This window comes from Setaria viridis, chromosome 9 (genome assembly GCF_005286985.2).
Source record: "Setaria viridis chromosome 9, Setaria_viridis_v4.0, whole genome shotgun sequence".
NCBI classification, from domain to species: Eukaryota; Viridiplantae; Streptophyta; class Magnoliopsida; order Poales; family Poaceae; genus Setaria; species Setaria viridis.
The window spans coordinates 51754567-51772441 of NC_048271.2; the positions used below are offsets into that span (position 1 = coordinate 51754567).

Below are 17875 nucleotides of genomic sequence, written 5' to 3' on the forward strand. Positions count from 1 at the left end.
TTTGGACATTGGATATATTTCTCACCAGTGCCATCTAGTCTGTTTGCTGTACGCTTGTACCTGCAGAACGTACTTGCAGGTCTTACTAGTCAGCTGCCACGAATTGTCATAGTCTCGTGTGGTCAAATGCGATGGCGATACAGGAATAGTCTAGGATTACACGGTGCACTCCCTAATCTGGTGTTGTCGCGCTCTTTATCACTACCACTACGGGATACAATAAGGTTTCCACCTTTTTAAGCCGACTCCCTTCAGATTCTCGAGGTTTCTAAGAAGCTGGCGGTCTACGAAGAAACGCCGGCCGGGCTCCTTCGCTTTGAGGCTCGATCGCAGGATTCACAGGTAAGCCGACAAGTGTAAAATGCTGCTCCCGTCGGCGGTTTACGTGTGATCTTACACTGCAGCTTGTGTGGTTAAAACCAACCCGTCCAGAGCACATGTGTCTCACACCAGCTGCTGATCAGGCGTTGGGCGCGCCGTCAAATCGCCGAGCTGTTCGAAGATACTTTTGTCCCCAAGGAAGATATCATGGCATTTAGTAATCCGCACAGGGAGTTCTTTCCTTCAGGTCCTTTTCAAATTTCATTCAACAGGCATAGGCCTACCTGCCTAGGTCCGTCCTATGCTCGCTCTCTATGGATGATGGTTCTTGCAGAGAAACCGTCGTTATCGTCGTCGCATACTCGCATCCTGTTTCCCAACTGTATCAGCATGTGCAGAGGACAGTATAACTACAGTGGCATCACTAGTTAAGTACAGTGATCCTTTTGTTTTAAATAAATTAAGCACGGTGATCCATTAGTATAAGGGGGCGTTTTCTTCCCGTGTCTTATTTTTAGCACGTGTCACATCGAATGTTTAGATACTAATTAGGAGTAGTAAACGTAGACTATTTACAAAACCAATTACATAAGTGGAATCTAAACGGCGAGACGAATCTATTAAGCCTAATTAAGCCTAATTAATCCATCATTAGCAAATATTTACTGTAGCAACACATTGTCAAATCATGGACTAATTAGGCTTAATAGATTCGTCTCGCCGTTTAGATTCGTCTTATGTAATGGGTTTTGTAAATAGTCTACGTTTAATACTTCTAATTAGTATCTAAACATTCGATGTGACGGGTGCTAAAATTTAGCAAGTGGAAGAAAACAGGCCCTAAGTTGGACGCGCATGTGAATCTACCAGCCAGCAACACGAGCCAAGTCTACTGGGTGTGGCTCCACAACTCTGCCACGCCAGGCCGAGAGATAGTTTACTGGCCTCGACGTAGTGCATTTTGCTGTAAGCATAGTAGTGGTGATGCCATTGGAGGGCAATTCAGTCAAGTTCTGCCTAAAATCCAAGTTTTCTTTTGAGCCGAGCGAAGGAGCAACAGTGGGGTGATGATGACGGCAGCGCGACGGCACGCGGACGTAAGCGCTGGTCGCCGCTCGCCAGAGCCCAGAGAAGCTAGGGGCCGCAGCTGTTTCACGGAAACCGGCTGGTGCTGCTCGGTCGGGCCATGCCATTGACCGGCTCGTTGAACCGGACTACACGAAACCGCGTGCCCTCCGATGGGCCACGAGTCCACGACTCGGAACCATGCAACTAAGCAAGTGTTTTTTAATTAGGAAAAATATCCGATCTTAACATTGTTCTGGTCGTTGTGCAGCAACAAAACTCCTCGCGTCTGTTATTTTCTTAGAAACTTATGATGATAAGATCGTCCTGCCTGACTTCCAAATACTTCATGATGATATCTTGTCGTGTAGATACCGCACTGAGTTGATCTTTACCACAAACTCCAGCAATCTCACTTGAAGCACCAGAAAAACAAACTGGGCAATGTCTTCCCTCCAAAGCTGACCCTGATATCGCCATCCTAAGGACCCAAAACGATGCCCCAGCACGAAAGCAGTGTCAAGACGCCGCTGCCCGAACCAACAAGACAGTTCTCCGGTTTTCACCTAGAAAAATCCTTAGGTGTTGAGGTCCTCACAGCAATACCTTCAAGAAGGGACATGATGTATCATGGCACCATCGTTGCCGGCAACAGTCGGAGACCGAGCATGGCTTTCGTCCAAGAACCTGCAAAACCTGACGACTACCCACCTCTGCCATCCGTCATCCCAGTCACGCCATAGCAGGTCACGAAACGCCCCAGTCCGAAAAGCCTGCTGGCTGCCGCCATCACCATGAAGCAAATCACCGCCCGTCATACCGGCCGTCGTGGGCGGGTAGATCAAGTCGCGGCACGCTGGAGCGGGGCGGAGCCAGATTCGCCGCCCAAAGCTCCTTCTTGACCGCCGCCACCACCAAAGCACGCTGAGAGGAAGGAAGCCTGTGTGATTAGCCCCGCCGGAGCTCATACAGACGCCATCGCCTTCCTTATGCCTGTATGAGCTCCGGCAGCTCGCAGAGCGGCAACGAGCGGGGTGGAGCTGGATCCGACGCACAGCCACATCCAGCCGTCGCTGCTGCCACCATGCCTGCACGCATCCATCGTCGCGCCGCTTCCTCCCTCCATGTTGCCGCAACCACTCCATATGGCTGGACACCGGGGCGTATTCGCCTGCGCGCAACCATGTCAGGCCACCGCGCGGCGCCGCCATGGCCACCGCACACAACTCCCCGCTCAGATCCGGTGCGCGTGTCCAGACCTCTCGGCGAGAGACCCCGCCGCCGTCATCCTAGGGAGCCACACGGACTTCTGGCAGGTTCCCTCCGGCGACGGCAAGGATGAGAGGAGGGGGTGGCGGCGGCTAGGGTTTGGGCCGACGCCTGAGTCGCCCGGGGGGGCGCTCGTTCCACTCCTCAACTAAGGGTGTGTTTGGTTGAGCTGTGGCTTTTGCAAAAGTAGCTGTGGGCTGTGGAAAAAGCTGTTGTAGGTTGTGGGCTGTGAGAAATGTGAGAAAGCTGAAAGCCGTATGGTGAAACAGCTATGGCTTTTTGGAAACACTTACGAGCGGACCCACGTGTCATTCACAGTCCACCCCCATTGAACTCTCTTCCTCTCTCACTGACAAGCGGACCCCACTCATCAATATCTTCTTCTTCCTCCCGGCGCACAGATCGATAGGAGAAGGGAGGAGGGGAGCCGCACGTGGCTCCGGTGCCCGCGGGTTGGAGGAGCTCGCGCCCGCATCCAATCCCTTGAAGGACGCTCTCGAGCAGGACGCCGCTAAAGTTGAGCTTTTCGCCAGCCCCTTCATCCTCCTCCTCTTGCTCCACCGCCAGGGGAGGGGGCGTTGGCCATGAGCCCGACGAGGCTGAGTCCTCCGCCACGCGCAAGCGGGAGTCGCGCCTCCTCAGCCGCTGGGTCGCGCGCCAGGCCAAGGAGGTGCTCTCCTCCATGATGCGAGCTCGGGCACCGCCACGTCGACGACAACCAACCCTTTGACCGTAAGCCCTCCTTGGACACCGCCGACCGCGACCGCGTCCGCCAGATCACGCGCCGCCTCACAGACCCCGCCGACGGCGCCACCACCGCGGCTACCACCAGAGAGTGGCTTGGCGAGACCGAGAGGCAGAAGGTCAGACTCGTTAGAGAGGGGGCGCCGCCGCCGAGAGAGGAGGAGGGGCACCACCGCCAGGAGAGGAGGAACGGTGCCGAGCAAGAGAGAGCCGGCGGGTGAGGGAGATGGGAAAAAAGAAGCGAATCGGTACAATATAACCAGTGGCAGTGGGTAATTTCTTCCAACTTGTGAAAGCCAAAGCTCCAGAAAGCACCTGCTCCCCTGCTGTGAAAAAATGAACTACACAAAAGTAACTTTCTCTGAAAGTCAAGGAGTATCCCTGGCCCCTTTGGTTCCCAGAAAGCTAAACCAAAGGGAGGCTAACAAGTGTACAACACGAGTTTGCGTTTTGTTTGGGAGTTGGGACTGGGTCGGCACGTTTTGGCCCTTCCGAGTGGGTGGGTGTTGTTGCCGCGTCACTGCGTCAGTCGTGCCGCTATTTTATGCAGGGACTGTTACGCAAAGTCATGGTCAGGATTATATTAGATGGATGGATTAGCACCAGAGAAGCCCAGCTCTAGTCCACTCGCAAGACCTTTTTTCATAGTCTATACTCAACGCGTGATGGGAGTGAGGTCAGTCAAGGAAAGTCACTAGATTTATAATCATGTAAACTATAATGTCAGGATGCCAAAATAGGATAGATCATGCCCGTTTGTTATGCATTTTGGTAATATTGAATCTATGCAAGTTTAAAAGCCCCTATTTCCTAGCCCCATTTCCTTGTACGCATACATCTGTGCTCCACCTGTCAGCGGGTCAATTTTTTTCATTTCCTTTTTCCCTGTTCCTGCCCGATGTGTGGCCTGGCGGATGGGCCTAGTTGGGGTCCATCATCATCCCAACGAATCACGTCCTTGGCAGGATGGGCCTGTCTGATGGGCCTAGCAAAGGCCTGTCTGATGTTCCCGCCCGCGAGTTCATGGACCTGTTGACTCGAGATTGCTGGGCTTTCTCTAGGCGTGTTTGAAAATGGGCCGAGGAAATTAATAAAGAAAGCAGGCTGCAAAAAATAGTTAACAAAATCATTAGAAGCGTTCGCAGAATTTTTTTAATTTTTTATATTTTTTCTTTTAAATAAATACCCAACCAAAAATTAGCAGATACCGTCAGTTGAAACGGTGATAGGTTAGAAAAAAAATTAAAAACAGTTACCGCTAGTTGAAACGGCTGTTGCTTACATGATGGTGATGTGGCAGTGGCTGAGGCCTTACCGCCGGTTGAAATGGCTACCACCGTTTCAAACAGCGGTAAGTCCCCTGCCCGCTATTCCGCCGATAATGGCCGGCCTGCCATTCCGCCGGTGGCTGGAGGTGAAGCCACCTATAGTCGATTGAAACGGCTATAGCTGTGTGATACAGCTATAAGTTCGAGTATTTTTTTATTATTTGATTTTGTGTAATTTTTTCTCTGAGTTAAAAAATATATACGTTAGATTGGAATCACTAAATATTCGAATATGTCACTATTGGTTGCAATATGAAACTTTCTAATTTGAGAGAGATAGAACACTTCGAGGAAATAATTGAAATTGAAGTAACTCATGACCATTAAATACATAGCTGTTTCTAGCGAAATTATAGTATATAAAAACAAAATTCGTGCACAACATACAAACACCAACGACTCTAGACTAAACAATTAATTATAGATTGTAGTGACATGTGCAGCATAGATGCTATCCTAAACATGTGTTGTTGCCAAACCTAATATGCCTTAGGTAATTGAAATAGTTGGGGATAAAGCCATCTCTACTTTCTAGTAGAACTGACTTAGCGAGAGCTGGGAGGGCCCAGCCTCATAGTAGCCAGCACCCACAGAGGAAGACGGTGATGGTGGGCGATCCTGGTTGTGGTGATAGGGGCACTTGCACCATGGATCGGTACAAATCAAGTCACCTGCGATGTTAACCGCCCAAGGATTTGCATCAACTTCGGATTGAAGATCCTCCACCCTACGCTCGAGGTCAAAGATCTTGCACTTTGAGGTAGTGATGTACTCTTGGTTGGGCTCAGGAAGTGGATGATCGACCCACTTCGTATAGCAGCAGTTTCCTCAATCGAGATAAGACTAAACATGATGTTAGATTGTAGCACGAAAAGCTTAGTAAGAGTAAGGTAGTAATAACATGACTCACCAAGCCATATGGGCATCGAAAGAAACATCAGCTTCTATCATCGTAGCCATTAAACAGCTGCACGACGCAAGCCACGCCATGGTGACACATTGGCCACGCATCATGGCGGTCGTCATAAGACCTAAGGCAGTTTGGAGGGGTGTTGTTAGCCATATCATATAGAGGGAAGTCGTCGAAGGGTGCCTCTTATTCTGTTGGGTTAAAAGAACCTAGCCAAGTGATAATGGGAATAGGAGCATCCCTCCTCTTCCCCTCCTCTCACGACCGCTCCCTCTTGCGGATGTTATTGTTTTTCTTCCTACTACTCAGTGGTGTGGAAGGCTACGGGAGAGGAAGGTCCATATAAGGAGTGTTGAGATGGAGATGCACTGTGCCCCTATTTGTTCAGTACCCCGTCGTGTTCAATAATCCTGAAAAAGTTTAGATATAGACTTTACAGGTGCAGGGACGTAGGGCTCAGTGTGGAGTCCCATCTGCCTGAGAAGGCTCACGTTTAGGGTGCTTGCATCATTGTGTAGAATTTTCAGTGACGGCTCACGTCAACAGTGGATTAGCACTATTTGAGTATTGTACTGGCATCAGAGCCGTATAATGGCAACAGTGTGGAATATGAGTACTTGAAGCATCGAGAAAAAATGTTATCACAGAACAAACAACAGTACAATGGCATGTGAGGTGTCCAACATGACAAACGTAAAGAGCACCTTGCCTAATATAAAAGACCTTAGGTAATGTAAATTGGTGGATCACAACTAATGTTCTACTGGATGAACCGGGAAAGTTTCCCCATCCTTGCTCTTTTGGAGGAACATTCTCCATCCTGCTTCTTCATGTTCTTCTGTCGCTCTTCTTCCTGGAGGAGTTGTGTTTGACGAGCTTCGAATTCTTCCTCCTACCGTTTCAATGCTGCCTTCTCGAGCACCTAACTGCTCGTGCCGCCTCTACAGTTCATCCTCCTTACCCTTCAAATGGATCTGTTGTTGGCGAATACGACGCTCTTGCTCAAGCCGAGCAAGACGTGCCACCTCTCGAGCCTCTTCCAGCCTAGCATAGTATTAGCCTTTGGTCTCTAGCACCACTGGGATTATGCCCACCTCCCCTAAAGGCCTAGTGTCGGTCCATTTCATAAATGTGCAAGCATGCATGTTGATTCGTGATTAGTTATAGGTATCGGTATATAGAAAATATGTTTAGAATGTTTATGAATGGAGGACCTTGACATCATTGTCAATGTCGGGACACTTGAAGTACCTACACCTCTTCTTTCCCCGAGATAATCGATCCTCCCATACTTACAACCATGCACGGAAGCCACAGTGGCATTTGGGGCGCTCATTCCATGGTGAAATCCTTTGATAATCCCTCCACGACAACATTTCTTAGAGGGACAAGCAACCTCGCTACACCTACATTCTAAATAACTATATAAAATTATAACTCGAGCATTGCCAATAATATTAATCTTAAATTTACCTAAATAAATCAACAAACTAATTTTACTATAACCAAAATAACTAAGCTAAATTCACTATACCGACAAACTAATATTTGTCTATGTCTCATATGTACACCTAGATTTAATCTAATACTTAACACTACAACATTTATACATCATATCGACTACTACATCTACTAACTACGAGTTAAGATAAACTGCGAGATTTCAAACAATACCTCACCGGCAGAGCTTTGCTTCAATCTCTACCCTCCTCCTCTCCCTCTCTTCTCCCCTCCTCTCCTCTCCTCCCTCCCTTTCTTTCTCTTCTCCCAGTTCCTCTCATCCCTCACTTTCTTTCTCTCCTTCCGAATGAACCGGCGCGCCCCGGCCCTAGCCGTTCTTCGGGTTTTAAAGGGCAGGGCGCCTACCGTCGACTGATCCGACGGGATCTTCCTGCACCCGCCGTTTGAATCGGCGGAAGGCTGTTACCGCCGCTTCATTTGGCGGTAACCAGCTACTGTCGTTTCATCCGGTGGTAACTCCGTGAGCCCCACATCCGCCAGGATTCCACGTGTCGCCCGCCGTCTGAACGGTGGTAAGCAGTTTCCCTCCTGACCTGGCGCCACGGTGTCGCACGTTTGCTGACATGGCGTCACCACGATATCGCACGTTTGCTGACATCGCGCCTCGTTTCCATTTTTTAATTCCTTGCACAAATACCGTCAGCTGAAACGGCTGTAACTTTTCTTACCGTCGTAACCGGCGGTAACTGTTTCATCCGGCGGCATACGTCTATATTTGCTAATTTTTTCCTCTGCTATTTATTTATGCAAAATCGTAAAAATATAAAAATAAATAAAAATTTCGCGTTCGCACTTCTGCATTCGTATGCATCAGTATTTGGTTGTTTTGGGTGAAATCATACTGTACAGTGTACACCTCTACGGTTCCACCACAAGCGCTCCTGGCTCGAGACCTGCTCTCACCAAATCAACATGTTGTTTTACACTGAAACAATACCTTCACGGTAGAGCAAAAACGTTACTTGTTTCTCCCTGTGAGGCTCTGACAAATGACAACACTTGCTTAACAGATGAGGTACAGACTACAGACTTTCAAGAACTAGCTAGATGGTGCATGTATTAAGCTCCAATAATCAGAGCCCCCGTCATATCGCGTGGCATCACATCCAGAGAAATTTCTAATTCATGCGCTAGCTTTCGCTGGTAGCCACGATCGTGACTGCAGTGATAACAGGTGAATGCGAAAGCCGAAAAAGGGCGAGCGGGGAGACAAAAGTAAAAGATGGGACGAGATGGGCCTGTAGTAGTTGATGATCCTTTTGGTGCCTCCTGTCTTCTCCCAGAATGCATGAACCGGAGGGCGAGGGGGGCGGGCAACGGCGCGGCCACCACGAATTTTGCGAGACGCTCCCAGCCCATCCATGTCAGCAGCTCTTTTCCACACTTTTTTCCTTCCAGTTTGATCGGATCTGCCCATCCTTTTATTTTGGACTACTTTGGGAAGGAAGCTCGGCAAATTCCAGAGGATCTCGTCTCCTGGCCGTCAGAAGAATTCAGAAGCTCTCTCGAAATACATTTATAGATTGCACTTGGAGTTTTATCTTCTCGAAGTCTTGGTATGGACTGAACTCTTTGTGGACCTCGTTGCTTCATGCGTGCTTCTTCGGCATCCTTTTTTTTTTCTTTTAACCATCGGATCTTGGTTTCCATGTGTGACAAAATTGGAAATTTGTTTGCAGAAGTGCGTAACCACCAATAACGAACAGTTAAGCCTGAAGGTTTGAAGAAACTTTCATGTTTTCCTTCAATTCATTGGGACACTAGTATTAATATAACGAAGTCATTTATTTCCACTGCAAGGATTAACCCCAACTATAAAAAAGTAACACCACCATGATCCGGTAACGATAGATAGATTGCAGTCCACAACTACTGCGCCCGGGAAAAACACGAACCGGAACGTGACAATCACGCCGCTGATTCTACGAATCACAAGAACCGGTGTGTCACTGGCAGCACCGTAGCAGTGTCGTGCTCTTCCTGAATTTGCAAGCAAGGACAAGAGCCTTCAGGCTTTACATGCAAGGACAAGAGCCTTACATGCAAGGACAAAAAATTCGGGCCACATGGCGCCCCTGCTATCACAAGCCGAGCGGCTCCGTGCCGTGCGGCCGACACCGCACCCAGCCACCCACCACATGTGCCCCGTGCGCACTGCCTACGCGCACAGGCGCCCAGGGCCACTCGTGGGTGCCTGGCGCTCGGCGCCATCGGAGTCAGTGCCGCGCGCTGGGGTCCATGGACCGCTCCTAGGGGCCGCGGGGGAGCCAGGACGAAGCTGTACCGCACAACGGCGCAAGCGGGGCCCGCGCCTGACGGCGTGAGGCGGGCGTTCCAGGAGGTTCCGCCACGCTCGAGACCGCGCGGGGCCCGGGGCACCACGTGACCGCCGCGCAGGAGCTCCACGCCACCAAAAGCGCCACTTGGTGGGGTGGGCTCGCCGAGCGAGCGGTTCTCAGCCACGCACACACGCCGCTTTTGCGCACTGCCCCCCGTGGTTGCCTGGAATTTCGGACGTGCGTGCGGGAGTTTACGTCCGGCTCGCGAAAACGATAGATCTCCGATGGAGCGGGCTGCGTCGGCTGCGATTCTGCGAAGATGCGGGATGACCAGGATGTGCTTCCTGGCTCCTGGGGAACAGAACAACGGGTGCTGACTGCTGAGGTTTATATTCTTTTTTCTGTCAAGTTTTTTAAACCTGCACCTGAACTTAAACTCGGTAAGTCCTGATGCAACGCAGAATGGGACGGGCTTTACTGGCCCTAAAACCCTCAAACAGTCGTACTGCCCAACTAATCTAAATTGTCACAACTACCATATCCCTGATATTATAAAACTGTCTAATGTCTAATCCTAATCGTGTAGATTGATATGGGTCTAAAGGTAACCCAACAAGTAAGATTTCTTATAGAAGAACCTACCTACCTGGGTGATCGGATTTTGCTAGATTTATTTTAGAATTTAACTATTCTTTTAGTGGTACCAACGTGTCCGTTGGTGACTTCGTCAATCTCAAAATCTACCAGCTCCATGTGTGCTTGTGTGTACGTGAGCATCTGCGTATGTACTATGTTTAAAAAAAAATGCGTGTAGGCCTTTAGGCTTTAGCTAGGGTTAGTGTGAAACCATATGTAATCCACATGGACTCTTGATGAGTCATGACATTAAATGCTATTTACAGCCTATAAAATCATGTCATAAAAATCAACATCAATATGAGAACCCGTTAAAATTAGCCTTATGGCACTCCTAGCCATAACTAGGATAGTTTCTCTAGACCATAGAATGGACGTTGAATAACATGGCATGTAAGAAAAAAAATCTAATGTGTTTGAAAATTTTTAAAAATATATCTAGGTAGAGATAATACATGTTTATCGTTATCATTGGGGTGGCTGATGAGCCAGCTCGACTTGTTATGGCTCATTTGATAACGATATAGTTAACTCAGCTTGTTAAGGTTGACGAGCTAAAAATCAAATTGGCTCAGTTGACGAGTTAAAAATCAAGTTTGGCTTGATTCGTTCTAAAGTTAGAGCTAGCTCATTTGACTCATGACCCAACATGGTTCAACATTAAAGTTAGGATTAACAATGATATTAAATGATATATGAGAATTTAAGCCTGCTAATAATATCTAAAAATTTAGCTCACAATAATATCATAGAAATAAATAATATAAGTCAATAAAATTGAGATAATATAGATATTTGGAGAATCAAAATAGAAAATTTGAGTTAGAAGTTAAATAAAAAAGTTTATTTTAACCAAATAATAGTAATGTAACAGTATTGGTATTGTGATCTTTATCGGCTTAATGAGCCGATGGAATAGCTCATGAGCGGTTCACGAGCTAACTCGTTAAGAAAACAAGATGAGATTGAGGACTCCGTTCGTTTAAAGGTAGAGCCGGAATGAAACCGAACAAAATTTATGATTAAGCTATGTCACCTCACGAGTCTCGAGTTTTTCTACCTGCTCTAGTATCATTATCAATCGTGATCGTGTCGTACCATACTCATGGTTTGAATCCCAGATTTGCATTCGTTGTGGCTTGCGCAATGGTATTCTTTGAAACATCCCTTTTTTCTGTTGCCATGAGCCATGACCATGATTCCATGAATGGCATGTTGCCCGTTTCAACTATGGCATATTGTGGTCCCTACCCAGAGATCCTCTCTACCGCTGTTAAAACAGGAAAATAAGAAGGATGAATATGCAAATTCACACAGCACAAATCATTTTGCTCCTCCATCTTCCTCCCGAACCATCGTCCATCCCGACGGCTCGCCGTCTTCTCTCTCTCACTGTCTCACAGCCTCACAGGCCGCCGCCGGTCGACGCCCCTCCGGCCCTCCCCCCAGTCCCCCCCGTTCCGGTCTCCCGTCTCCGCTGCCTGCGATATTGGCGGACCTCCGGCAACGGCAAGCCCCCGGCGGCTCAAACCGTCTCTCGCGCCTCCTCCCTCCCGTGGGGTCCGCACTTTCAAGCGGGGCCCGGAATAGCCAGCTACTCGCGTGCAGCCACGTGGCAGTGGCCGTCGAACCGGCTATAAATTCCCCGCCCCGGGCACCCATCCCCGATCACACCCCAGAGCAGCGCAGCCGCCTCCTCCCTCCTTTCGCTCGCGCTACTCTTCGCATTCCATTCCAGGAGAGCAGCGAGCGGGGTAGTGGTCCGATCGAGAGGGGAGGAGAGGCAAGATGTTCATCGAGAGCTTCCGCGTGGAGAGCCCGAACGTGCGGTACGGCCCGTCGGAGATCGAGTCGGAGTACCGGTACGACACGACGGAGCTGGTGCACGAGGGCAAGGACGGCGCCTCCCGATGGGTCGTCCGCCCCAAGTCCGTCAAGTACAACTTCCGGACCAGCACCGCCGTCCCCAAGCTCGGGTACGTACGGACGCATCCCAGCCTCTCGCGCCCCTCCTCGCGCTCGGTCAAATCCTCCGTCGAGATCAGCGAGTCGGCGTTCCCATTTATTGGAATCTTGCTTCGCCTGATGACGACCCGCCGTCGTCGACAGTTACACACACACTTGCCCGGCCGGATGCGTCGAATCTCCTCGATTTTGAATTTCAGTGGTGCCCTGCGTTTTCCGTTTTTGTTTTCTTTCTCGCCCCCCTTTTTTTTTTCCGGGGGTTATTTTCGTGCGCCGAGACCGCGAGAGGGACATGGCAAAAGGCCAATTGCCTTCCTTGTTAATTTCTCGGTTGGATTTACAGGAGGCCAGCGGAACATTGCCTGGCTATTGTTCAACGTTATCGGCGTCCTTTTCTTCTGAACTTGCAATTTAACTGTATTTCTGCAAGATCCAGTCCAGCAGGGACGATGAGCAGCAGACAGAGCTCATCACCTAGTATACTACTGGCAAGTGTGCGAAGAAGCCAGATGCTGCCAGAGTGCCAGCTCGAACACTTTTTGTTTTCTTCCTGTTCTTGTACATGTCTGCTACGTGCAATCGTCCTGTCACAGTGTTAGCCACTTGTCCGACAGATCGATGCTGATTCCTGTTGTGCGGTGGTGCAGGGTGATGCTCGTGGGGTGGGGCGGCAACAACGGGTCCACGCTGACGGCTGGGGTCATCGCCAACAGGGAGTAAGTAGTGCTCGCTCAACATTGCTCCCGTTCCTGCATGTTCCCGTGCCGTTTGCGTGCCATGAAACCTGAACTTGCTGGTCGTGTTTTTCAGGGGGATCTCATGGGCGACCAAGGACAAGGTGCAGCAAGCCAACTACTTCGGCTCCCTCACCCAGGCCTCCACCATCAGGGTCGGCAGCTACAACGGGGAGGAGATCTACGCCCCGTTCAAGAGCCTCCTGCCCATGGTAATCTAATATTGTGTGCAGTCTTGTTTTACTGAAAGCAAACACACATGCAGAACAAGGCATATGCCGTAAGGTGCTAGTTGATGTTATACAATAAACCTGTCTTTTAAGGCCAGTGGTTCTGAAGTGCAAGGAATATTAATCCTTGCATAAACAAATCAAGGTTCTGATTTTCTGAAAGGAACGTTAAACTTTGCATAAAAAAATGAAGGTTCTGATTTTCTGAAAGGAATGTTAAAACTTTGCATAACAAAAGGCAAAGTCTTGCCTAAAAAGGTGTTGAAAAAGTAAGACTCTGGCATATTGTGATCCTACTTGTGCAAGTCAAAAGGCTGTGGGTCAGTTGAAAGGTTCCAGCATTTTTGGACGGTAAAATGGTAGCAGTGTTCATTAGTCCTGCAACATTGATGTCACTGATTGGCCGCAAATTTGCAAAAGTTGTCCCTTCCTGTCATGTGTTAAGCTGATCTGGTTTACAGGTGAACCCTGATGACATTGTGTTCGGAGGCTGGGACATCAGCAACATGAACCTGGCCGATTCCATGACCAGGGCCAAGGTGCTGGACATCGACCTGCAGAAGCAGCTCAGGCCTTACATGGAGTCCATGGTGCCACTTCCGGGCATCTATGATCCGGACTTCATTGCAGCTAACCAGGGTTCTCGCGCCAACAATGTCATCAAGGGCACCAAGAAAGAGCAGGTTGACCAGATCATCAAGGACATCAGGTATACATACATGAATGATAATGTGCCTCTGCATAATTAAAAAAGTGAATTACACTCAGGTGAACATAAAACAAAGGAACAATACTACAAAATTCGTGCATGTGAACCATGATAGGCACTCTGCTTATCACAGAACGTATTTTTTTTAACTGATGCAATAAAAGTTTCTATGGGGTGCGTGCTAAAAAATGTGTCAATAGTACAGTCTCAAGTAGTGTCATTTGTATATGAACTATACAGCAGTCACTGGCAATTCCATGAGGACTCGGAGAGTTGAAAATACTGTCAATATTAGCAGTTTATCATAGTTAATGATGTTATTTGGTAGGTATGGTTTGAGGATCCAGATTAACATGGCTGAAGCAACATGGTTTACTAGTATAAGTAATCCCTTACAAAAACTATGGCTTATGTGGCTAATTAAACAGGGAGTTCAAGGAGAAGAACAAGGTGGACAAGATAGTTGTGCTCTGGACTGCAAACACTGAAAGGTACAGCAATGTCTGTGCTGGTCTCAACGACACCGTGGAGAACCTCCTGGCATCTGTAGACAAGAACGAGGCAGAGATCTCACCATCGACGTTGTATGCCATTGCCTGTGTCATGGAGGGTGTACCATTCATCAATGGAAGCCCCCAGAACACCTTTGTGCCTGGTGAGTAGTCTGCTGCGTGCAAAGTTTTCTATGGCGTCTCATTTCTGTTTCATGGCTGATACAAGTTACTTGTACGCAGGCCTGATTGACCTTGCTATCAAAAACAACTGCTTGATTGGTGGTGATGATTTCAAGAGTGGACAGACCAAGATGAAGTCTGTTTTGGTTGATTTCCTTGTTGGTGCTGGAATAAAGGTACAAATTATCAGAGAAACCATATTTCTCTTACATTAAATTGACGAAATATTATCGGGAAATGCCATCCTAAAAATAAATTTTGTTTATGCTCCTGCAGCCCACCTCAATTGTGAGCTACAACCACTTGGGAAACAACGATGGCATGAACCTGTCAGCCCCTCAAACATTCCGCTCCAAGGAGATCTCCAAGAGCAATGTGGTGGATGACATGGTCTCGAGCAACGCTATCCTTTATGAGCCCGGCGAGCATCCTGATCACGTTGTCGTGATCAAGGTCTGTCATCTAACCTTCCACCTTGTGCAAAGTGCCAGAGTGCAGACCCCACAACTATCAAATAGTATCAAATAATTTAGATTTGTTCTGAAACTTGACACTCCTTGTTGCAGTATGTGCCCTACGTCGGGGACAGCAAGAGAGCCATGGATGAGTACACCTCTGAGATCTTCATGGGCGGCAAGAACACCATCGTGCTGCACAACACCTGCGAGGACTCGCTCCTCGCTGCACCAATCATACTTGATCTGGTGCTCCTGGCTGAGCTCAGCACCAGGATCCAGCTGAAAGCTGAGGGAGAGGTAAGAGGTCACAGACTGAATGACCCCGTGCCAAGTGCTCCAGCACTGCAACACCATCTGATCAACGTTTCCTCTGGTGCAGGAGAAGTTCCACTCCTTCCACCCAGTGGCCACCATCCTGAGCTACCTCACCAAGGCGCCCCTGGTAAGCTCTCAGTCTCACGCGTTCTGGCATCATTCAATTGCATTTAGCTCCAATAATCCAGGCCCTGATCGTCTTGCACAAACTGAACAAACAGGTTCCCCCCGGCACACCGGTGGTGAACGCTCTGGCGAAGCAGAGGGCGATGCTGGAGAACATCATGAGGGCCTGCGTCGGGCTGGCCCCCGAGAACAACATGATCCTGGAGTACAAATGAGCGCTGCGGGCTACTGGAAGCCTGGAAGGGAACAAGAAAGGCGAGACTAGCTGTGGGGCTGTGTGTGGCGTCTCGTGTTTCTTTTTTTTAGTTTTTTCCGGTCATTGTTGTACACTTTTGTATGGGTTCGTCAGGCTCGTAACTATCAGGGCTCTGCTATTAGCGGCATGAAGCCTGTAATTGTATCGTATGGTAATGTGATCGAGGGTGCTAGTTCCCCTCTGTATTCCTAAGACCACTTTGCTTCCTTAGGCTTATATGTGGCCAGACGGGCCGCTCGGCACGGCACTGGCACGGGCACTATCTGGCACGGCCCTATACGGCACAGGACTGTATGATAGCTTAGTCGTGCCGTGCCGTGTAGTGCCGTCGTGCCTAACTGTCGGCACAGGCACGGCACTAACAGGTAGTTAGCGTGCCGTGCCGCGGTGCCTAATTGTCGGCATAGGCACGGCATTAACAGGTAGTTAGCGTGCCGTGCCGTGCCACAGGGCACGGCGGCACTGCAGTGCCCGTGCCGGCCCTAGCACTAAGTGTGTCTACCACTCTTTTTACACAGAATTACAAGTACAATTCAGAAATAATGAGATTCACAAGCAATTAGAACTTTATCTTGCTGTATTCACAAACATAAAGTATTCACAAGCAATTTAGAATTGAGGTTACAAAATCACAACACACAGTCACACAGACAGTCACAGAGATAACAAAATAACATTTTATTGGGAGCTTTAGTGCAATGGTTGCCTCATTAAAAACCTATCTAGGTAAAACTCACCCCTGTGACAAACCCTAGACAGAAAAAAAGAGTGCAGCCCAGCTCCAATTATAAAGTTCATCACAGTCCAGTACTTAATATTACAGTCCCATTACATAAATGATAACTAATCAAGATAAAGTTCTTCAAAAGCTTCTTCAAGTTCCTTGTCCTCCACCATGTGTTGCAGCCTGCAGCCTCCCAATCTTTGATGCAGGTGAGCATCTCCACCATGTCAGGCTTTAGCTTCCTCCACCGCTCCTCGATGATCCTGCCAGTCATACTAAAAGTGGATTCTGAAGATATGGTTGAAACAGAAACAGTTAATATATCCTTGGCCATGGTTGACAACACTGGATATGTGAGTTTGTGCTGATACCACCAGTTCAAGATGTTAAAATCGTCTTCTAAATGGTTCACTGTGTCATAGTCCAAGTAAGAAACAAGTTCAGAAACATTACCACCTGAAGAACTTGTAGCCTGCAGAAGGGCAGTTGCAGATGTATCTCTAGCCATGCTTAGAGTAGCAGCTAGAGTATGCATGCCACAAGCAGAACCAACATCATCATCATCATCATCATCATAAATTTCATTCCAAGCAGACCTTTTCTTACCAGATAGGTTAGGAGGTACAGTCCTCCTCAACCTAACACCTTCATATTTCTCCTTATACTTGTTGTAGACATCAGTAAGTCAAGCTCTAGTGCTAACCTGGTAAGCACTGTAATCTGTACTGGTAAGGGTACCCAACCTCCTAAGCACTCTATTGAAACCTTTCATTTTAGCTCTAGGTTCAGGATGAATGCAAAAGAATAAAGCAAAGGTATGTCCCTCCAGTATTTGTTATACTTGTCTATCATAGGTTGAACCACATGTCTAATGTGAGTATCATTAGCATAATTCTTTAAGTGCATAGCAATCTTAACAAGATAATTAATCATAAGTGGAGATGTAGGATAGTACACACCAGACAATGCAACTGTAGCATCATAAAATAGTTCAAGAAATCTTAGCACCTTTTCTGCCATAGCTCAATTATCATCAGTTAAAAGCAACCGATCACCTTCAGCCCTAGGATATTGAGCAATGATGAAAGTTGTGAATGGGATCTTCTGAGGAAACAAATGCTTAAGCATTAGATATGTAGAATTCCACCTAACTTCCATGTCTAGCTGAAACTTTCTAGGCCTAACACCAGTGGCAATGCAATAACTTTTATATGCAGCAATTCTCTGATTAGATGAGTTTAAGAAAGATATTGCAATTCTAAATTTCTCAATCAATGGCTTAAGAGCAGTTAGAGCCTCCTTAACAATCAGATTGATAATATGGCATGCACAACACTGATGCAACAACAAAGAATTAACTGAATGTGCATTGTCATCCTTATCATCTTCCACAACTTCAATACCAAGATATTTAGAAAGAACATGTCTAAGTTTTTGCATGGCTGAAACATTAGATGATGCATTGTCCAAAGTAACAGCAAAAACTTTTTCAGTCAAACAATAGTCATCAAGCACAGATGCAACACGATCAACAATATTTTGACCATTGTGTGAACAATCAATCAGCCTAAGACCAAGCACTCTCTTCTTTAGTTGCCAATCAGAGTTTAT

General features: G+C 47.8%; 1 protein-coding gene across 2 annotated transcripts; it reads left to right on the forward strand.

The window, feature by feature from the left end:
* The first annotated feature begins 11636 nt into the window (after positions 1 to 11636).
* Positions 11637 to 15732, forward strand: LOC117839117 (inositol-3-phosphate synthase). 2 transcript variants are annotated; one of them, XM_034719373.2, is made up of 10 exons: positions 11637 to 12049; positions 12686 to 12754; positions 12849 to 12984; positions 13464 to 13711; positions 14140 to 14366; positions 14446 to 14561; positions 14662 to 14838; positions 14952 to 15140; positions 15223 to 15285; positions 15380 to 15732. In XM_034719373.2, the coding sequence occupies exons 1-10, from the start codon at positions 11862 to 11864 to the stop codon at positions 15497 to 15499; spliced, it is 1533 nt and encodes a 510-aa protein (XP_034575264.1). In that variant the 5' UTR covers positions 11637 to 11861; the 3' UTR covers positions 15500 to 15732. The 2 variants fall into 2 exon arrangements, with proteins under 2 accessions (XP_034575264.1, XP_034575266.1); XM_034719375.2 differs by lacking the exon at positions 11637 to 12049 and adding an exon at positions 12584 to 12602.
* Positions 15733 to 17875: the final 2143 nt, after the last annotated feature.

Excerpts from the sequence above, each read along its gene's own strand:
- LOC117839117 (XM_034719373.2), top strand. The coding sequence starts at position 11,862 with ATGTTCATCGAGAGCTTCCGCGTGGAGAGCCCGAACGTGCGGTACGGC. Across the intron at positions 14,839-14,951 it reads ATCACGTTGTCGTGATCAAG|TATGTGCCCTACGTCGGGGA; the intron begins GTCTGTCATCTA and ends TCCTTGTTGCAG. Across the intron at positions 15,286-15,379 it reads ACCTCACCAAGGCGCCCCTG|GTTCCCCCCGGCACACCGGT; the intron begins GTAAGCTCTCAG and ends CTGAACAAACAG.